Source organism: Crocuta crocuta, unplaced genomic scaffold, assembly GCF_008692635.1.
Source record: "Crocuta crocuta isolate KB4526 unplaced genomic scaffold, BGI_CrCroc_1.0 scaffold248, whole genome shotgun sequence".
Lineage (NCBI taxonomy): Eukaryota > Metazoa > Chordata > Mammalia > Carnivora > Hyaenidae > Crocuta > Crocuta crocuta.
This window is the reverse complement of record NW_027532409.1, coordinates 5975802-5998585: the sequence shown is the minus strand read 5'-3', so window position 1 is coordinate 5998585 and position 22784 is coordinate 5975802. Positions and strand designations below refer to the sequence as shown.

At 42.3% G+C, this 22784-nt stretch overlaps 1 protein-coding gene across 6 annotated transcripts in view; it reads left to right on the top strand.

Moving 5' to 3' along the window:
- DLGAP4 (DLG associated protein 4) overlaps positions 1 to 22153 on the top strand; it is an 81861-nt gene extending 59708 nt beyond the window's left edge. For all 6 annotated transcript variants that reach the window (XM_077778910.1, XM_077778909.1, XM_077778904.1 and 3 more), the window contains 3 exons: positions 18407 to 18498; positions 19423 to 19578; positions 20341 to 22153. In XM_077778910.1, the coding sequence (XP_077635036.1) occupies positions 18407 to 18498; positions 19423 to 19578; positions 20341 to 20559 (467 nt within the window). In that variant the 3' untranslated portion in view covers positions 20560 to 22153. The remainder of the gene's footprint in view (positions 1 to 18406; positions 18499 to 19422; positions 19579 to 20340) is intronic.
- The last annotated feature ends 631 nt before the right edge of the window (positions 22154 to 22784 follow it).

Below are 22784 nucleotides of genomic sequence, written 5' to 3'. Positions count from 1 at the left end.
GAGAGAGAGGGAGAGAATCCCAAGCAGGCTCTGCGTTGTCAGTGCAAAGCCCAACATGGGGCTTGAACTCATGAACCGTGAGATCATGACCTGAGCCAAGATCAAGAGTTGGACGCTTAACCAACTGAGCCACCCAGGTGCCCCCATTTTAACCACTTTTAAGTGTACAATTCAGTGTCATTACTTACATTCACAATGTCACACATCATCAATATTTCCAGAACTTTCTCACCACCCCAAACAGAAATTCTGTACCTATTAAGCAATAACTCCCCATTGTGCTCTCCCCAGTCCCTAGTAACTTCTAATCTGATTTCTCTGTGAATTTGCCTATTTGAGATAATTCATATAAGTGAGGTGTTGCTATGTTTGTCCTTTTGTGTTTGACATGTTTTCAGAGTTCATCTATGTTGTAGCATATGTCAGAACCTCATTCCCTTTTTTTTTTTTTTAATTTTTTTGTCTTTATTTTGAGAGACAGAGAGTGAGGTGGGGGGGGGGGCAGAGAGAGAGGGAGACACAGAATATGAAGCAAGCTCCAGGCTCCGAGCTGTCCGCACAGAGCCCGACATGGGGCTCAAACCCACAGATCGTGAGATCGTGACCTGGGCTGAAGTCAGATGCTTAACCAACAGAGCTACCCAGGCGCCCCCCTCATTCCCTTTTAAGGCTAAATAAGAAGATTTCCACTGTGTACAAATATCACATTTTGTTTTTCCACTTATCTGTGGTTGGACACTTGGGTTATTTCCACCTTTCAGCTACTGGGAATAGTGCCACAGTGAACACTGGCACACAAGTACCTGCATCAGTCACCGTTGCAGTTCTCTCAGAAATATACTTAGGAGTGGGATTGCTGCGTCGTGTGGTGACCTGTGTCTACAGCTTCCTGAGGAACCGCCTTACTGATTTTTACAGTGGCTGCACCAGTTTACCTTCCCACCAGCGATGCACAGAGGTTCCAATTTCTCCACATCCTACTAACACTTACTTTTCATCTCCTTAAAAGAAAATAGCCATTCTATGTGGAAACTAATTTGACAATAAACTATAAAAAAAAAAAAAAAAAATAGCCATTCTAGTAGGTATAAATTGGTAGCTCGTTGTTGTTTTGATTTGCATTTCCCTAATGATGTTGAGCATCTTTTCATGTTCTTATTAATCGTCATTTGGGTATCTTTTTGGAGAAAAACCTATTCATTTCCTTTGCCCATTTGTTAATTGAGTTGTCTTTTTGTTGTTGAGTTGCAAGAGTTCTTTATATATATTTTTGAATAATAGGTGCTTATTAAATACGTGATTTACAAACATTTTCTCCCATTTCATCTTTTCATTTTCTTGATAGTATCATTTGATACATGGTAGTTTTTAATTCTGACCTAGTCCTCTTTATTTTTCTTTCATTGCTGTGCTTTTACTTACTTAAACACATTTTTTTAATGTTTACTTATTTTTGAGAGAGAGAGAGACAGAATGCTAATGGGGTAGGTGCAGAGACAGACGGAGACACAGAATCCAAAGCAGGCTCCAGGCTCTGAGCTGTCAGCACAGAGCTTGACGGAGGGCTTGAACTCATGGACCATGAGATCATGACCTGAGCCAAAGTTGGACACCTAACTGACTGAGTCATTCAGGTATCCCTACTTATTTTTAAAGTTATGAATATATATTAATTTAATAAAAATTAAAATTAGGATAAGAAGATGAAGGCACTGAGAAACTAACTGGCAGCTCTGTGCAGGGCTTGTTGAAAGGTAGGCTTCTATGGACACCTAAGAAAATTGGTTTTAAATAACATATAGTAAAAATTACATCAAAATAACAAAGGAAGCCAGTTACATTAGTATAGTTACCAAAATGTGTACTTCTTTGTTAGGGCATTAAATAACAATCTAGCAGTGAGTCTAATTACTAGAATTTCAAATTAGTGATCACAGTAAACATTATTTCAAGATAACTGACAGCTATAACATGATATGAAATTATCTGTGATTTCTTTCTATTGGTGACAAAGTGACAGGTACTGCTTACATTAAAGTGGTCTTGTTGTCCATCTGAGTTGAAGGACATTATGCTGTATAGGGTGATTAGGTGACCAGCTGGCTCTTTCCTTAGAGGAAGACCTTGAAATATTAGTCCTCTTTCTCTGCAGTCCTTCATAATCTTCTTCAGAGAAAAATCTGGTTTCTCTAAGAGGCAATATTTTCTTTCATATATATAACATTTACCACCTTATCCATTTATATTTTTATTTTCTTTTAATGTTTCAAGTTTTTATTTAAATTCTAGTTAGTTAACATATAGTGTAAAATTAATTTCANCGAACTGTGAGATCATGACCTGAGCCGAAGTTGGATGCTTAACCGAATGAGCCACCCAGGCACTCCTCGTTAACCGTTTTTAAATGTACAGTTCAGGAGCATCTGGCTGGCACACTAGGTGGAGGAGTGCTGACTCTTGATCTCAGGGTTGTGAGTTCGAGCCCCACACTGGGAATGGAGATTACTTAAAAATAAAATCTTTAAAAAATAATAATAAATAGTGGCGCCTAGGTGACCCAGTCAACTAAGTGTCAAACTCTTGGTTTTGGCTCAGGTCGTGATCTCCCAGTTCATGAGTTCGAGCCCCACAATGGGCTCTGTGCTGATAGTGTGGAGACTTCTTGGGATTCTCTATCTCTATCTCTCTCTGCCCCTCCTGCTCTCTCTCTCAAAATAAATAAATTTTTAAAAATAAATGTACAGTTCAGGGGCGCCTGGGTGGCTTAGTCGGTTAAGCGGCCGACTTTCGCTTAGGTCATGATCTCGCGGTTCGTGGGTTCGAGCCCCGCGTCGGGCTCTGTGCTGACTGCCAGCTCAGAGCCTGGAGCCTGTTTCAGAGTCTGTCACTCCCTCTCTCTCTGACCCTCCCCTGCTCACGCTGTCTCTCTCTCTCCTAGAAATAAAAAAAATAATAAAAAAATTAAAAAAAATAAAAATAAATGTACAGTTCAGTGGTATTAAATACATTCATAGTGTTGTACAACTGTCACCACCATCCATCCCCATAACCCTTTTTTATCTTGTAAAACATTTCAGTTTTTACCCATTTAATGATAATAACTCCTCATTCTGCCTTCCCCCTCAAGCCCTGGACAACTATTATTATACTTTGTGTCTGTATATTCCAAATACTCTTAAGTACCTCACGAAAATGTAATCACACAGTATTTATCTTTTTTGATTGGTTTGTTTCACTTAACGTTAATGTCCCCATATCTCAGAACAAAATTCCTTTTTATGACTGAACAATACTCCATTATGTATACACCACATTTCACTTACCCATTCATCCATCAGTAGATGCTTGGATTGCTTCCATGTTTCAGCTATATGAGTAATGAATTCTGTTGTGAACATGGGTGTCCAGATACCTCTCAAGTCCTTGCCTTTCAGTTCTTTTTTGAAGATATACCCAGAAGTGGAACTGCTAGATCATATGGTAATTTCATTTTTAGTTTTTCACAGTGTATCATTTTACATTCCCACCTGCAAGTGCTTAAGGGTTCAAATTTCTCCACATCCTTGCCAACATTTGCTGTTTCCTGTTTTTTTGATCGTAGCCATCCTAATGGGTGTGAGGTGGTATCTTATTATAGTTTTGACTTATATTTCCCTAATGATTAGTGATTTTGAGCATTTCTTTATGTGTTTGTTGGCCATTCACCTATCTTCTTTGGAGAAATGTCCATTGAAGTCCTTTGCCCATTTTTAAATCCAGTTGTTTTGGTCTTTTGTTACTGAATTTTAGGAGCTCTCTATATATTCTAAGTATTTAAAAAAATTTTTTTTGAGTTTACTTATTTTTATTTTTGAGAGAGAGACACAGAACACAAGTAGGGGACGGGCAGAGAGAGAGGGAGAGAGAGAATCCCAAGCAGGCTCCACAGTGTCAGCATGAAGCCTCATATGGGGCTCAAACTCAAAACCTGTGACATCATGACCTGAGCTGAAACTGAGAGTCAGATGCTTAACCAACTAAGCCACCCAGCGGTCCCTGTATATTTCAAGTATTAATTCCTTACCCAGATATATCATTTGCAAGTATTTTCTCCCCTTCTGTGGGTTCTCTTTTTACTCTATGGATAATGACTTGCACAAAATATTAAGTTTTCATAAAGTCCAGTTTGATTTTTCTTTTGTTACCTGCTCCTTTTGTGTCAGAGCCAAGAAATCACTGCAAATCCAAGGTCTTGAAACTTTTGTACTGTTTTTTCTTCTAAGAATTTTTCTGTTGAAAAAACGTCTTACATTTAGGTCCTTGATCCATTTTGAGTTAATTTTTGCATATGGCGTTAAATACTTTTGCATGTGGATATCCACTTTTCCCAGCAACATCTGTTAAAAGGACTGTCCTTTTCTCTATTTGTCTTGGTACCCTTGCCAAAAATCTTTTGACCTTATATGCAAGGGTTTATTTCAAGGCTATTTTGTTCCATTGACTATTTATGCCAATACCACTGTTTTGATTTCTGTAGCTTTGTAGTAGGTTTTGAAATCAAGAAGTAGGAGTCCTTCCATTTTGTTCTTTTTCAAAATTGTTTTGCATATTTGGGTCCCCTCAAATCATATGAATTTTAGGATAGGTTTTTCTGTTTCATCTAAAAAAAAAACATGATTGGGATTTTTGAAAGGGACTGTATTGATTCTGTAAATGATTTTGGGTAGTACTGACATTTTAACAATATTAAGTCTTCATTCCACAAATAGGGATGTGTTTTTGTTTATCATGTCTTCTTTGATTTCTTTAGCAATGTTTTTTGTAGTTTCCATTGTACCAGTCTTTCACCTCCCTGGTTAGTTATTTAAATATTTTATTCTTTTTGATGCTGTTGTAAGTGGAATTGTTTTTGTAATTTCCCTTTCAGCTTGTTCATTGTTAGCATATAGAAATGCAACTGATTTTTGTTTGCTTTGTATCCTGCTATTTTGCGGATTCGTTACTTCTAATTGTGTATGTGTGTTTGTGTGTTATCTTTAGGCTTTTCTACATAGAATATCATATCTGTAAGCAGAGATAATTTTATTTCTTCCTCTCCAACATAGAGGTATTTTCATTTTCTTGCCTAACTGCTCTGGGTAGAACTTCCAACACTGTTTTTTGTTGTTGTTGTTGNGGGGGGGGGGGGGAGAGAGAGAGAGAGAGAGAGAGAGAGAGAATCTTAAGCAGGCTCCATGTTCAGTGTGGAGTCTGACTTAGAGCTCAATCCCATGACTCTGGGATCAAGACCTCAACTGAAATCAGGAGTCGGATGCTTAACTGACTGAGTGATGCAGGTGCCCTTCCGGTACTGTTGAATACAAGTGGTAATAGTGAGCATCCTTGCCTCATCTCTGATTTTAGAGGGAACATTTTCAGTCTTTCATCACTGAGTATGTTTTCTGCGGGTTTTTCATAGATGGCTTTTATTATGTTAATCTAGTTTCCTTCTATTCCTAGTTTCATAAGTGTTTTTCTCATGAAAAGGTGTTGAATTCTGTCAAGTGCTTTTTCTGCATCAATTGAGATGATCATGTGGTTGTTTCCCTTCATTCTGTTGACGCAGCATAGTAGGACACTGATCGATTTTCGTGTTGAATCATCCTTGCATTCCAGGAATAAATCCCACTTGATCATGATATGTAATCCTTTTAACATGCCACTGAATTGTATTTGCTAATATTTTGTTGACGATTTTTGTGTCGATGTTCATAAGGGATATTGGTCTATAGTTTTCTTGAATGTCTTTGTCTGGCTTTGGATTCAGAATAATGAGGCTTCATAGGATGAGTGAGCAAGTGTTTCCTCCTTTTCTTTGTTGGGGGATTTTAAATACTGATTGAGTACTGATTAAGTCTCCTTACTAGATAAAGATCTATTCAGATTTTCTATTTTTTCATGATTTAGTCTTAGCTATTTGTCCATTTCATCTAGGTTATCCAGTTTGTTGGTGTGTAACTGTTCTAGAACTCTTACAGTCTTATTATTTCCATAGAATTGGTAGTAATGCTTCTACTTCCATTTCTGATTTTAGTACCTGAGTCTTCTTCTCTTAGTCCCTCTAGCTAAACTCTTGTCAGTTTTGTTGATCTTTTTGTTTCCTTAATTTTTCTCTATGGTTTTTCTATTCTCTCTCTAATCTTTGTTTCCTTCTTTCTGCTGGCTTTGGATTTGATTTTTTTCTAGCTCCTTAAGTTGTAAAGTTAGATTGTTGATTTGAGATCTTTCATAAGTTTTTTTTTAAGTAATACATATTTTTTTTATTTTGAAAGAGAGCACACACATGCAGGGGAGGGGCAGAGAGAGAAAGAGAATACTAAGCAGGCTCTGCACTGTCAGCAGGGAGCCTAATGCGGGGCTCAAACTCACAAACCATGAGATCATGACCTGAGCTGAAATCAAGAGTTGGATGCTTAACCAACTGTGCCACATAGGCACCCCTGCATCTTTGATTATTAAGAATATGTTCCAGGGCGCCTGGGCAGCTCAGTCCGTTGAGTGACTTCAGCTCAGGTCATGATCTCCTGGTTCGTGAGTTCAAGCCCCATGCTGGGCTTGGCTGCTATCAGCTTCAGATCGTCTGTCCCACTCTCTACCCCTCCCCTGCTCACACTCTCTCTCAGAAATAAAATAAACATTAATAAAAAAACAAAAACACCTTCTGTGTTCCAGTGGCATAGAGATTTTTTCATGGTTTCAAACTTAGGGCTTTTTTCCTCATATTTAGGTGTTTAATCCACCTGCAGTTTATATCTGTGTACTCTGTAATCTCATTTATTTTGTATGGAAAGCCAATTGTCACAACACCAGTTTATCGAAATCATTACTTTTTTCTCTGATTAGTGATACTATTTAGTCATAACCTCTGTGAAATTTTACATCAACAGGGTTATGTTTCTGGGCTGTATTCTATTCTATTTTTGCATTAGTATAACTGTTAATTGCCATAGCTTTTTAACATTCCTTGGTATCTGGTAGAGTGAATCCCTCTTATTGTATTTGTTCAGAAATTTTTTTAAAAATTATGTACTTCTTCATTCTTTCAATACTAATTTTGGAATTAGTTTATTGAATTCCTTGGAAAATTTTTGCTGGAGCACTGAATTTATAGATGAATTTGGGATATCGGGATACCTGTAAAATACTGAGTCTTCTTGGGGCGCCTGGGTGGCCCAGTCAGTTAAGCGTCTGACTTTGGCTCAGGCCATGATCTCACAGTTCGAGGATTTGAGCCCCCCATCAGGCTCTGTGCTGACTGCCAGCTCAGAGCCTGGAGCCTATTTCGGATTCTGTATCTCCCTCTCTCTCTCACCCTCCCCTACTCACGCTGTCTCTCTCTCAGAAATAGATAAAACATTTAAAAAAATAAAATATTGAGTGTTCTTAGCTATGAATAAAGCTTAATTCTGTTTATTCAGATCTCCCTTTTATATCCTTCTATTCAAGTTTGATGAATTTCTCCATGAAGGTTTTACATATTTTTCTTAAGTTTCTTTCTTGGTACTATCTAGTTTTTGGTTTGATAGTAAAATGAATCCTATTTTGCATATTCTGATTAGTTATTTTGAGATCTGTACATTGACCTCATGTGAGGCAACCTTGTATAACTCTGTTCTCTTTAGATCTGCATCATAAATAATGTTTGCTATAATGACAATTTCACGTCTAATTTTACTGTGTCTCCGGCATCTCTTGTGTAACTGCAGGAGCGTCAGGACACTGTGGAATAGTAGGAAGACAGCAGCACCCTCTCCCCGGTCCTGACATTCATTCAGTGAATACTTACAGGGTACCTACTGTATACGAGGCACTCTTCTAGCTTCTGGGGAGAAAGCAGTGAACAAAACAAAGCCCCTGCCCTGTTGGGGCTTACATTCTCCTGGGTGGAGACAGAAAATAACAAAAGAGACAATGGCTCGTGAGTTCAAGTCCTGCATCAGGCTGTGCTGACAGCTCAGAGCCTGGAGCCTGCTTTGGATCCTGTGTCTCTGTGTCTTTCTGCCCATTCCCCACTCATGTTCTGTCTCTCAAAAATAAATAAATATATATATATATATAAAAGTGGGAGAATTAGGAGGATGTAACCATAACTTAGGTAAGATAAGTGGTCATGGTGCACTTCTGAGAAAGGGGGCAGATTCTGGATACAATTGGAAGGCAGAGTAGGATTTCCTGAGAGATTGGTTATGGAGTAGGAGTGAAAGGAGTCTAAACCGGTTCAGCATCTGGGGGACAAAAAGGATGGAGCTGGGCTAGGGAAGACTGGTGTAAATATCGGGAGTCAGGAGTTCGGTCTCAAGCATGTTGAATGTGACGCGCTTTACCAGCTATCAGAGTGGGGATGTCAAGCAGGCAGCTGGATGCGGGAGCTGGGAAGGCCCAGGCTGAAGATTATACTGAGAGTCCTCTCAAGGAGACAGGAAAGCCTGAACACATGGGTAAAGATACGAGCACTGAATGGTGGAAAGGAGTGGCCAGTGAGCTGGGAGAGAAGGCAACTGGAACCCAACTGAGTGGTTTTCAAGAAGAGAGACTCTGCTGTGTCACATGCTGCTGATGGGCACAGCAGGTCAGATCTAGAAATGTAAGGGTTTTACATTTTTTTTAAGGTTTATTTATGAGAGAGAGAGACAGCATGAGGGAGGGAGGGACAGACAGAAAGGGAGACAGAATCCAAAGGAGGCTCCAGGCTCTGAGCTGTCAACACAGAGCCTGATGCAGGGCTCAAACCCACAAACCAGGAGATCATGACCCTAGCTGAAGTCGGACACTTAACCGATTGAGCCTCCCACGTGACCCTAGAAATGTAAGGTTGCTGGAGACCTTGAAGAAGGGGCCTGAACTGGTGGAAGGAGGTGGGTGGCAGGGGCAGCCTGACCAGAGAAGGGTTAAAGGGAAACAGTAGTAACTGGAGACATCAAGTAGAGACAAAGTATTGATGACTTTTTCTGTACAAGGAATAGAGAAACGAAGGGATATAGGGTCAGGAGAGGGTGGCAGGGGGCAGGGGTTGTTCTTTGTTTTTAAATGAAGTGATATAAGCATGTTTATATGTTGTTGAGAATTACCTTGCAGGAAAGAGGAAATTCATTATGCAGGAGAGAGAGGGGACAACCATTAGGGGGATATTCTTGGGGAGGTTACAAAGAACTGAATCAGTGCCCAAGTGGAGAACAGGTAGTTCTAGGGAGGGTTTGAGGGGGCTGTCAGAGGGAAACTGAGCTTAGAATTGTGATATTCCTGATGAAGGTTAGCGATCCACTATTTGTCCAGATGTAGATCGTATTTTGCCTTAAGGTCTTCTGTGTTGTACTGCTGTACAGCTCTCCTTTGGTTAGGTAGGGCCTGTCTGGTTATAACACCTCTTTCCATGCTTTTACTTTTAACCTTTCTTTTCACTGCCCTTATAATCATAATCATGTCTCCTATAATCAGTAGATGTCTGCATTTTGGGTTTTGTCCAGTTTGTTAATTTTTACTTCAGAAGTAGAAAATGTGGTCCATTTTCAATGGGATTTCTAAATGCTTGGGTTCTTATTATGTTATTTTGTGATATCTGTTCTACTTTTTTAAGGTTTCTTTCTTTCCTCTCTTTTCTTGCCTTCTTTTGGATTAACACACCCTTCTCCTGTTTCTCTTTCCTAGTATGGAGGCTATATTCATTGGTATGAGGTTTGCCTACAGAACATTTAAAAAGAAAGAAAAAGTGGTTTCAACAAGACTATTTATATCACTCGAATTCAAGAATGTCTGAGAAAGTAGGGGTGCCTGGGTGGCTCAGTTGGTTAAGCTGCTGACTTAATTTTGGCTCAGGTCATGATCTCAGGGTTCATGAGATCGAGCCCCTGCATCCGGCTTTGCACTGACAGTGTGGAGCCTGCTTGGGATTTTCTCTCTCCTATCTTTGGCTCAGGTCATGATCTTGTGATCCATGAGTTCAGGCTGCACATCGGGCTCTGTGCTGACAGCATTCTGTGTGTGTTTCTCTCTCTGCCCCTTTCCCACTCATACTCTTTCTCTCTCAAAAATAAACATTAAAATAATTAAAGTATACAATTCAGTGGTTTTTAGTACGTTCAGAATTGTGCAACCATCACTGCTACCTAATTTTAGAGCATTTTCATCACACCAAAAAGAAAACTTGTACCTGTTTAGCCATCATTCCTTCCCTTCCCACAGACCTAGGCAAACGCTAATCTGCTTTCTTCTCTATGGAGTTGCCTATTCTAGACATTTCATGTAAATGGAATCACACAATATATGTGGTCTTTGGTGTCTGGCTTCTTTCATTTTGCTTATTTTTGAGGTTTATCCATGTTGTAATATGAATTAGTATTTAGTTCCTTTTTTTTTTTAAGTTTATTTTTGAAAGAGCATGAGCAGGGGAGGGGCAGAGAGGGAGACAGAATCTGAAGCAGGGTCTGTGCTGTCCATGCAAAACCCGACTTGAGGCTCAAACCCACAAACTATGAGATCATGACCTGAACTGAAGTTGGATGCTCAACCGACTGAGTGCCCCAGGCACCCCAGTGTTTTGTTCCTTTCAACTGCAGACTAAAATTCCATCCTATGGCTATTTTTTCCTTATCCATTTGTCACTCTTCTATATGTTTTGGCTATTAGGTGTTCTTTGAAACACAAAAATTTAATTTTAGTGAAGTCCAAATTTTTTTCTTTGGTTGATTATGATTTTGGGGTCACGTCTAAGAAACCATTGCTTCGGGGGCCTGGGTGGCTCAGTCTGTTAAACATCCAGCTCTTGGTTTGGGCTCAGGTCATGATTTCATGGTTCATGAGTTTGATTTTTGAGTTTAAGACCTATGTCAGTGCAGAGCCTGATTGGGATTCTATCCCTTACCCTCTTGTTCTCTGCCCCTCCCCCACTTGTGTTTATCTCTCTCTCCCCCACCTCATCCCCTTCTCCTTCCCTCCCTCCCTTTCTAAATCAACTTAAAAAAACAAAAACAAAAAACGTTCCCTAATCCAGGGTCATGAAGATTTACTTCTATTTACTTGTAAGAGTTTTATAGTTTTAGCTGACATTTAGGTCTGTGAGTTAATTTTTGAGTATGGTGCGAGGTGTATGGGTTCACTTTGAATCTTTGACATTTGGATATCCAATCATCCTAGTACCATTTGTTAGAGAGACTGTTCTTTCCTCAATGAATGGTTCTTGGCACACTTGTCAAAAATCAATTGACCAGAGGGGCGCCTGGGTGGCTCAGTCGGTTGAGTGTCCGACTTTGGCTCAGGTCATGATCTCACGGTTTGTGGGTTCGAGCCCCGCGTCGGGCTCTGTACTGACATCTAGCTCAGAGCCTAGAGCCTGCTTCGGATTCTGTATCTTCCTCTTTCTCTGACCCTCCCCTGCTTGTTCGCTTGCTCTCTCTCTCAGAAATAAATAAAACACAGTAAAAAAAATTTTTTAAAAATCAATTGACCAGAAAGGTGAGAATTGATTTCCAAACTCTCCATTTATATAGGTCTTCTTTACTGTTTTCAGTTGGATTTTGTATTTCCTATGTAAGATTTGTTAGATTAATATTTTCATTTTGCAGGGATGTAAGCTGTATTTCTTGTTTATTGTTAATGAAATCCTCTTGACCTTTATAGTGATTTTTTGTCTAGAAACGTTATGTTCTTATTATTTTAAATAAGAAACTCCTTTCTCAGAAGCTTTTGACTGGCTCCATCTGTTAGAGAATGCGGCTTTTGATCTCTCAGGGTGTTGAGTGTAAGCCCCATGTTGGACATGGAGCCTACTCAAAAAAAAAGTAATTGCTTTTTCACATTGTACCATTGAGTATGATGTTTACCTATGATGTTTACCATAAGTTTGTTATAAATACTCTTTTTCTGGTTTAAAAAAAATTGTTGAGAGAGAGAGAATCCCAAGCAGGCTCCATGCTGTCAGCACACAGCCCCAACATGGGGCTCAAACTTGTAAACCATGAGATCATGACTTTTGCCTAAATCAAAAGTCGGACACTTAACTGAGCGAGCCACCCAGGCACCTCTGCTACATTTAAATAATCATATCTAAATTCGCTTTCTTAATCTAGTGATGTAGCAAATTTTATTGAAATTTTTCTCTTTTCATGACTTCTTTTTGGATTAAGTAGTTCCACTTTTTTTATGTTAGCTTATTATTCTTTTAGTAGGTACTCTAAAGATTACAACCTGCATTCTTGACTTTGTAAAGAGTACTCTTAATAGTACGTTTACCACTTCACAGAAGATACAAGGACATTAGAACACTTTTATTCCCTTCCTATTATACTATTGCTGTGAAGTATTATATAGTTCTGTATATAGTCTAACTGCTACAGGACTTTGTTTTTATTTTATACAATGAATATTTACTTAGCTTTGCTCACTTTTTTTTTTTAACCCTTTCACTCCTTTATTTCTGTGCTTCTACTTAGGAGGATCATTTTTCTTCCTAAAGAACTAAAGCAAAAGCCCAAAGAACTCTGCTCAGTATTTATTTTAGTGCAGTATTTACCTTAAAATGTCTGTACTGTCCCCTCTTTTTGAATAGTATTTTTGCTAAGAATTGTAGGTTGGTATTGATCTTCCTTCGATACTTTATGTCTCTGATTTTGTTCTGGTTCCTAGCCTATTAGTCATCTGTCAGTCTTCCTGCTACTCCTTTGGAAAATCCTTTGTTTTCTCCCCTCTGTCTGCTTTTAAGATTTTCTCCTTGTGTTGGGAGTTTTATCAACTTTACTGTGACATCTAGGTGTGGTTTTCTTTGTGGTTTGTCCAGCTTGATATTTATAGGCTTTCTTGAATCTTCAGCTATGAAAACTTGCATTGGTTTTAGAAAAATCTTGACCATTATTTACTCAGATTTCTGCTCCATTTTATTTCTTCTCTCCTGTGAGTGCCAGTTACACATTCATTAGACTGCTGTGTTTTAGGTTTCTTCATTCTATTTTCTGTATTTTCCATTTTCCTCCTCAGGGCCTCAGTCTGCATACTTCCTGCCGGATTATAGTTTAGCTGTAACTAATCTATTAAACCCACCTGTTTGCAGTCCTAATTTCAATTACTGTATTTTTTAATTCTAGAATTTCCATTTGGTTCTTTGTGATAGGCTTTGGTTCTCTGCCAATGTTCTTCATCTTGTCACATATTTCCTTGGACATATTTAGTTATTTAAAAGCCCTTGTCCAGTAACTCTAGTATGTACATCCCTCGCAGGTCTTTTACCTTTTTCTGTTTTCTCTCTTTTGGTGGGCATTTGGTTTTTTCTTTGCTATGATTGGTAATTTTTATTCAGTGCCAGAAACTGCTTATGAAAACAGTTTGGCTCAGGATGATTTTCTGTGCTTCCAGAAAGGATTTAGTTTTGCTTCTTGCAGGCAGTCAGGGTAGGGCCAAGCCAACTTAATCCTGTTGAACTGTGTGGGAGCTGGGTGTTTTGACACTATGTATTTCTACTTATCCTCATTCTAGTGTGCACTCTCCAGGGAATCCCAGAGAGAGCCTGTGGAATGTTCAAGCCCCTCCTTCTTGGCAAACTCTGAAGTCCAATTTGTGTCTCTCCTACACCGTAAGACTGATGGAAGCATTGCTTACTAGCTTAATGCAGCCTCCTTGACTTCAGGTCTTGTCTGCCTTTGGTTGTTCTGGATTCCAACTTTGGTCTCCCAATCCCCATGAAGCTGCTTCAGGCTCTGCTCAACTTCTCAGCCTTGTAACCCCGCTTTCTACTTGGCTTCTCAGCCTCTCAGCTTCATGCTGCTTATAAATTGGGAGAGGGTACAAGCAGTACAGAACACCAGACTCACCTCAATGTTATTTCCCATCTCACTGGGAATATGTTAGCCTCTCAGATTCTGGTTGCTTTGGTAATTTTTTAATAATGCCTTGAGATTTTCTGGGTTTTGTTTTGCTTTTTTTTGTTTTTTCTTCGTTTTTTGCACTTGTTCTTAGTGGGAGGGTTTGGTTTGTCTGCTACTAAGTGGTTTTTCGTGGCCAGAATCAGAAGTAATTACAATTTTCTAATGTGGATAAGTCTTGTATTACCAGAATAGACTAAGCTGAATAATGATACATTATCATTTTAGTACATTGTTGGACTTGATTTGTTAATATCTGTTAATAATTTTGCCTTTGTTCATGAAAAGTTGGCTGGTAATTTTCCTTTCTCATGCTTGCCCTGTTTAGTGTAAAGGTTATCTAGTTCATAAAATGAGTTTTAGATTTTTCGTCTATTCATATGCTTTAAGAACAAAATTATCTTTTATTTCATTATTTCATAAAACTTTTAAAAAATATCTTTTCCAGGGGAGCCTGGCTGGCTTAGTTGGCAAAGCGTGCAACTCTTGATCTTGGGGTTGTAAGTTCAAGTCCCATGTTGGGGTTTAGAGATTACTTAAAAATATAATCCTAAAAAAATACGTATCCTTTCTAGTATTAGGTTATGTTATATAGCTATTTTTCCATTCCTGATCTTTTTTTTTGTACCTGTCTCCTTTTTATTTTGATTTGGCAGGGTTTATTTTATTAAATTTCTCCTCTCTTTGGGTTCATTGTATTGTTCCTTCACTAATGTCTTTAATTGGATACTAATGTCTTAAATTGGATATTTAACTCATTTTTTCCAGTCCTTTAAAAAAATTTTTTTTAATGTTTTATTTATTTCTGAGAGAGAGAGAGAGAGAGGCAGTGTGATTAGGAGAGGGTCAGAGAGAGAGGGAGACAAAGAATCCGAAGCAGGCTCCAGGCTCTGAGCTATCAGCACAGAGCCTGATGCAGGGCTCAAACCCACGAGCCGTGAGATCATGACCTGAGCCGAAGTCGGAAGCTTAACCAACTGAACCACCCAGGCCATCCAGTCCTTTTTAAAAGTCTGTTATGAAGCCTAGGGATTTCCCTTTAAGTACTATATTAGCCATATCTAACAAGTTAGGATATGTAATATTCCAACTTCCACTGTGATTTCTTTGACCAGTGGGTTACTTAGACATTTATGTTTTTGTTTTCTAAGCAAACTCAGTGCTCATTGTGGGTCTTGAACTCACAACCCCAACATTAAGGATCACATGCTCCATGACTGAGCCAGCCAGTCCCTATTTTAAGTTTATTTGTTTTGAGAGAGAGAGAGAGCGCGCGAGCGAGCAGTACAGGTGAAGAGAGAGGGAGAGAGAGGATCCCAAGCAAGCTCTGTACCAGTCAGCGTGGAGCCTGACCTGACACAGAGCTCAAACCCATGAACCATGAGATCATGACCTGAGCCTAAACCAAGAGCCGAATACTCAAATGACTGAGTCACACACATGCCCCTTTTTGTTTGTCTTTAAACATGAGGTTTATTTATGAGAACTTCATTTCCCTTTTAGGGCTAGTATTCCATTGTACACATATACCATAGTATCCATTCATCTACTGATGAGCACTTGGGTTGCTTCCATCTTTGACTACTATGAATAATGCTGCTGTGAATACTGGCATACAGGTATCTGTTTAAGGCTGTTTTCAGTTTTTTGGGGTACATACCTACAAGTGGGATTTTTTAGTTATATGGTAATTCAGTGTTTAACTTTCTGAGGAACAGCCAGACCACAGCGGCTACACTGGTTCACATTCCCACCAGCAATACACAAGGGGTCTGGTCTCCCCACATCTTTGCCAACATTTGTTTTTCTGGGCTTTTTGGCTTTGGTTTGCAATTCCTTAAGACTGATGATGTTAAGGATGCTACTGACCATTTGTGTATCTTTGGAGAAATGTCTATTCAAGTCCTTGCTCCTTTTTAATTGGATTATCTTTTTGTTGTTGAGTTGTAGGAGTTATGATGTCTTCATATTAACCCTTTCTTAGATATGTAATTTGCAAGTGATTTGCCCATTCTTTGGGTTGTCATCACAGTTTCTTCTTCATAGCATCCTTTGATGCATAAAAGTTTTTAGTTTTAGTGAAGCCAGTTTTATCTTTTGTTGCCTGTGCTTTTGGTATCTTAAACTACTGCCCAATCCAAGGTCATGAAGATATGCTGTTTTTATCTAAGAGTTTTATAGCTCTTAGATTCATTATTAAGGGTCCAACTTCATTCTTTTGCTTATGATAGTTTTCCCAGCATTCTGTGGAAGAAACTGTTCTTTCCCATCCATGCTCATTCTGGAATGACAGAATTCTCCACCCAGAAAAACTCCGTCAATAATTTTCCATTGTTATAGTTGAGAAATTTGCTGTTTAATTCATTTCTTTAGCAGAAAGATTCCTTTGGCTGCTTTTTTCTCTGTGTCTTCCATTTTACTGTAAATGTGAATTTGCTTGGGATTCATTTGGCTTCCTGACTCTGAGTGGCAGGTGTCATTAGCCATTTCTGGAAAATCCTAAATCACATTCTCTTTGAATATGTCTTCTTTTCCATTCAGTCTGCTCTCTTCTGGCAGAGCTGACAGATGTCCACTCTGGCCCTCATTCTCTTCCATGGCTCTTAGTCACTTTTTTGATAGTCTCTTTTTTTTTTTTCTTATTTAGTTGCTGCTTTTATTTCTTTAAAAATGAAGTACCCAAATGCAGTCTTATGGTTTGGGAATTCTTGGGAGAATCGTTCCCTTTTATTCCTACTCTACCATAGACCAAATGTCTCCAATCACCTGCCTTGAAAGGGGGTTGGGAGGTGGCTCATTTTATTCCCAGCAGTTTAGCTATTCATTTAAAAAGACATCTTATTTTGTTATCAAGCAGTTTGAGTGTTTCGCACCAGGAGCCTTTTCACTCCTGTTCTCTCTCCTAGTCCTGACTGGCTGGTAGCAGGGTTTATTCTTTGTGCTGCTTCCCAAGTGGCCCTGGTTTCTGTGATGGCCTGATTTTTCTCAGGCTTTATCTCCTTTCATTGTCCAATATCTCTTTTCAGAGCACCTCCATCCCTGCCTTCAACTACCAGTTTACAGATTCATGGCTAAATATCACGCTTCTCATTGTTTTCTAGCCAGAACTTTCTGGTGAATGTTCATGTGCCATTTGCTGTTCCTATAATATCTTTTCAGCTCCTTTTCAATTACTACTTTCTTAATGAGGCAAAATTCTTCTGTAATGAGCTCCTGTAAGTAGATCACAGTGGGAGAGGGACAACGCTGCGTCCCAGGCCGGCCGGAGCTCCGAAGGCACAGGGATGGGTGCTGTCTTCAGCCCTGTCTTCTCCCCTGGTAGTGACCAGGCTGCTTATAGTGCAGAGCCCCCTCCCCCAACCCCTTGGTGCTGAACCAGGTTCAGGAAAGCTCTTGCTGCAGTCCATACCCCCTTTTTATTTCAAATAGGAGTACTGGCTTCTCAAAACTGCCACCTTTATGTAGACTTGCAACCCGTAGAGTCCTCCTGGGGCTGCTATCCCAGCAGAGGGCAGGCAGCCTACTTCACAGACAGCTGCAGAGTTCTGTCAGAGGAAGGCTGGATTTCTGTCTCCTCTTTGTTTTGCTTTGCAGTCACTCTATGGGGGTTGGGAAGCAGTACTCTCTTTATGCCACAACTTAATTTTTTTGTACTTTTTAAAAATTATTTTCAATCATTGAGCGGGGGAGTGGGGAGAGAGAGAGAGAGAGAGACTGACTGACTGACTCCCAAGCAGGCTCCACACTGTTAGCACAGAGCCCATTGCGGGGCTTGAACTCATGAACCTTGAGATCATGACCCGAGCTGAAATGAGCTGAAATCGTGAGTTAGAGGCTTAACTGCCTGAGTCACCCAGGCACCGCCATGCCACAACTTTAAAGCTAGAAGTCACACTAAAAGATCAATCTTCTATTACTGGGCTGAACACTTCCTGGGTAACTCTCCTGTTAGATTCTGTTTGCCTGCATTTTAAGACTTTTGCCTTTACGTTCAGAACAGTTTATTTTTGGTATGTCCTATCTGTTCTTAGGGCTCTTGAAATTAGCGGTGTCATTTCCTATGTTTTATTTATTCTCTGGAACAGTCTGAATATATAATACCGGGACTATCTGTTCCCTGAAGGTTTTATAAAACAACACCTGTAAAACTACAGAGTTCAGCTTGGTTGTTTTTCTGGGAAGATATTTACCTTGTTCAGTTTTTTAAAAACAGCTTTGGTCTAATAAGATTTTCTGTTTCTTGATTCTAGTTCATGTTTTCCTGGAAATTTTTCCATTTAAACTCAGTTTTCAAATTTATTGCCATAAAATATCCTTAGGAACTAGGGGATGGAGTTCACTTTATCTATATTGCTTCTTTTTTTTTTTTTGGCCATGAGAGCAGATTGATGCATGAGTAAAATGAAGACCAGAGCCGTTCACCAAATGATGACTGATACCCTAAGGCGGTGGGGAGAGGCATAAGAGCCACACCCTGATCCTGCCTTCTACCCTGCAAACCCTGTGCTCTGCTTAGTCTTTTTCCACCTTCTCTTTCTCAGTCTTAGGAAAAGTCCTCAGTGCTGTGGGCAGTGCCCAGCTACTGATGTCCCAGAAATTCCAGCAATTCCGGGGCCTCTGTGAGCAAAACCTGGTGAGTGTGATTCTTCCTCCTCTGCAGCGGGGCTGCCACCCACCAGCTGCCTGCTCAGCTGGATTAGCCCCCAAGCCTCTGTGCTCTCCTCCCTAACACGGAGAAGGTGCTGGTGACGCATGTCAGTGGCCAGCATGAAGAATGGGCCAAGGATGGTCCTTCCATATCTCTACTACCTCTCGAAATAGAAAAGTGGACTCTCTGTGAAAAGAGCCACATGAAACGTAAAAATCTCTTAGCACTGATTTATTTATATTAAACATCCTCTAAGAAGACAGGTAAGAACTAAAGACATACCACCACTAGGCTTGGTAGGTTGCTTTCTGCTTCACTCTTACCTGTAGGGCAGCTTTTCCTGTGGAAGCCTCGGCTCCACTTGGCCAGGGGTGGTGTGCTCCTAGGGCTGGAGGACAGTGGCCAGTGTTTGTCTCTAGGACCTACAGGGCTTTGGGACTTACTTGGCTGGGGCAGTCACCATAAGAAATGTGTTCAGAGAACTCCATAGGATTCTGTAATTGTGCCCACCTGGCAGTGATCCAGGCTTCTCCCTGCCTCACTCTAGGACCATGGCCAGGAACTTCTGTGAAATGAGAACAGTTTTCTGCCTGGCATACATTAGGAACACGAAGGCCTTCCTCCCTGTAGCCCTACAGGGGTGGTAAAGGCCTCAGTCCTATGTATGTGCAGGGCCTGCTCTCATGATGGGACTATGTCTTTCTCCCAAAGATCTGCACCATCAGATCTGGCAGTGACCAGGAAATGGCTTCATTCCCTCATATAGATATTGACCCTGAGAACAGTAGAGTGAGACTAGGCCTCAAGAGACCCTAACTGGGGCTGGCAGGGCCAGGGGACCATACTTGAGGGGGGGTGCAGGAAAGGCCTCTGCGTCGCTTGCCCCACTGATCCCCATCTCCCCAACAGAACCCTGAAGCCAACCCGCGTCCAACAGCCCAGGACCTGGCAGGGTTCTGGGACCTGCTACAGCTGTCCATCGAGGACATCAGCATGAAGTTTGATGAACTCTACCACCTCAAGGCCAACAGCTGGCAGCTGGTGGAAACCCCCGAGAAGAGGAAGGTGAGCATGGAGCAGTGCGGAGGGGAAGTCCAGGGACAAATTCCTGGTCGGCAATAACGCTGCCCACATCGGTCAGTGCTGCTTGGCTCCCTTCTCCGTGTGTCGTCTTTGAGCTGGGGGCTCACGTCCATCAGTGCGCGGGGTCCATGCTCGGCTCTCGTCCAGCATGCCGCTCGCTCTGTGTAGTGGAGGCCGTCCCCTGAAGCATGTCATCCCACCCTGCATGTTAAGAAATGGGGCTCCTAAGAGACACGTGCCACAGTGCTAGTGCAGACATGGCTGTTGGAACTTTGGAGCAGAAAAACGGCCAGCCTCTTCCCTGAGGTGCAGGCTTCCCTCTGTAAAACTGTGGCACCCAGTGGCCCCTATGGTTAATGGTTATTGGACTGTGGTCCTTGTGAGTTCTGATCCCTAGAACAGCATGTGAAATGTGGCCTGGGAGTCAGAGGCTCTGAATTTAAACCCCATCTCTGGCCATGTGACTCAGGCTCTCAATGGTTCGATGCAAGGGTGGGAATAGGTGATCTGTCCATCCCTGCTAGAACATTCTAGGATTCTAAGCTTGCTTTTTGCTCCTATGCCTTGTGCTATTCCCACTATCATCGCTTCTTGTGGCTTTCTGATTCCAAATGTGTGTTGCTTGTGCCCGATGTGGGGAGGCTGGGGTGGAGACTCCAGCTGCCAGCATACAGCGGGTGGTAGCGCCACACAAAAGGTGCACCTTTATTTTATTTTTCTTCCCTCCTCACTGTCTCACTAAAGGAAGAGAAGAAACCACCCCCTCCAGTCCCAAAGAAGCCAGCTAAATCCAAGCCGGCAGTGAGCCGCGACAAGGCTTCCGATGCAGGGGACAAGCAGCGTCAGGAGGCCCGCAAGAGACTCCTGGCGGCCAAACGGGCAGCTTCTGTGCGGCAGAACTCAGCCACAGAGAGTGCGGACAGCATCGAGATTTACGTCCCTGAGGCCCAGACCCGACTCTGAGATCAGGAAGCGGGAAGCAAACAATTTTAAGTCATTAAAAAAAACAAACAAAAAACCACCACAAACTAAATGTGAATGGAACACAATTTTCTCAACCTTTAGGATGGTTATTCTGTCCAGAGACCCTGAGCCAACTTTCAAATTGACGCATACAAGGGCTCACAATTTGGCTTTTTTGGGTCCCTCCCAGCTTTAGGTTATGAAGACTTCATACAAAAGAAAGTCAACAAAAACACGAAACTATAAAAGTTTTCTCCCCCCTCTTGCTGGCCGCGGTGGACTAGGTAGACGGACCTCGGCAACTCCCGGCCCAGCCTCCAGACTGCGGTCTTTTTACTTGTTCTATCTACCGGGGACTCGCACTAGCTTGTTTACAAGACGCGGACAGCCTGGGGCCCCTGCCACGTCCTTCCTTCTCCTCCCGCCACCCCGCTCTGACCTTGCAGTTTTCATTCTTACGTTTTTCTCTTTTCCCTTCAGAGCCCACACAGGGGTCACCATCCCGGCTGTCGGCTTCCTCGTCCTCAGCTCTGTTTGTGGTTGAGAGCCCAGAGGACAGAGAGGTGGACATGCACCCTTGCCCAAGTGCTAACACACACTCACGTGCACACGCAGGTACAGGCTCCCCAGAGCAGAAGCAGCCACCCCAGGTGAGGGGGGTGGGGTCCTCGCCTCTCCAGGAAGAGGGTTGAAGTCTTTGGGGGGGGAAATGAGATAAAAGCCACAGTTACCACACTCCAGACTCCCGCCTTTTTCTTCTCTCCAACCCCCTCTTCCTTCAGGAAAATGTTTGACTCAGAGTGACTTGCGGGGGATGCTCGAGAGAGGAACCCCATTTTCCAGGGGCTGTCTGTCCCTGGCCAAGCCTGTGTACAGTACCCGAGGGGCGGGCGGCTGCGTCTGTACGTATGTGTACATATGCACATAGACCTTAGAGTGTATATTTAACAAACGCCCCTCTGCTCACCCATGCCCACCAGCGCCGCCGCTGGCTCTCGGGGCACCTGGCAGGAGGCGGGTGTGTGAATAGCATATATTTTTACATGTACTATATCTAGGTGTGTGTACAAGTGTGTGTAAAAATATATACCTTGTGTGTAAGCGGCCTTTTTTGGTCTCCCACCTGCCCCCTGCCGTGGGCCCATCTGCCCAGCCTCTCTTGAGTTTTCTGGGTTTTGTTTTTTGTTTTTGTTTTTGTTTTACCCCAATCTTCCTTCTCTCTCCTTACCCCCCAGCCCCACTCCCAGGGTGTCATGAGCCCTGAGCTGCGATGGCCTGGGCCTGCAGGGTTGGGGGGCGGGCAGGGCGAGGGGGACGCCCAGCCCTCAGCAAGCTCAGTGCACGAGGAGGGCTGCTCTCCACCACGGAGACGGAGATGGCGTTGGAGATGCCCTCGTGTCGGGCACTTGCTGCAGGGGCCCCGGGTGAACTGAGGGCCTGCTCTGGGGCCCCATTCCAGCTTGGCCGCCGTCTGTGACCTTGGGCAAGTCACTCGACCTCTGTGTGCCTCAACTTCCTCCTCTGTAAAATGGGGACAGTCCCTGCCCCTCCCTACCTCACAGGCATGTTGTGAGAATAAATGAGGTAACGTGTACCAAGGGCTCATGGTGTTCTTGCAGCGGGATGAATGAGGTGGGAGGAGTGGACACCCCAAGAGACTGAGCCAGGCCCCCTTCCACATGGCAGCTCTCTAAGACAGGTGGACTTGAGGGTAAGCCATCATTCCAACTCTGGCACAACCCCGGTCATGACCCTAGGCAAAAGAACAGCTCTCTGTTCCAGCACCTCAAAAATGAGTGCACAGCATCCACTTTAACCTGCTTCCTGTGAGAAATGAGTACTTTAACTCATAGTTTCTATGTGGGAGCCACGATGGGCTGCCCTCACCCACAACACAGACCCAGCTTGGCTCGCACAGCTCCCAGGATGGGGCGCGCAGCACCCCCGGCTGCTGCCTCCCGACAGTTACAGGCACTGATCTCACTTCCTGAGCACCTGCTCTCCTGGGCCAGGGCCTGGCAGTCAGTCACAGAACTCATGCTCTAGTCGGGGAGAGAGACACTGAACAAGTCCTATGTGAGTTCAGGTCTCTAACAGGTGGCAGAAGAGCAACACCAGGAGGCTGTGAGAAGCTGTGACAGCGCCACCAAACTGGGCAGGAACACTCTGATCAAGTCCAAGAGGGCAGTGGCTGCTTTGGGGGATGTCGAACCTGGGGAAAGTGC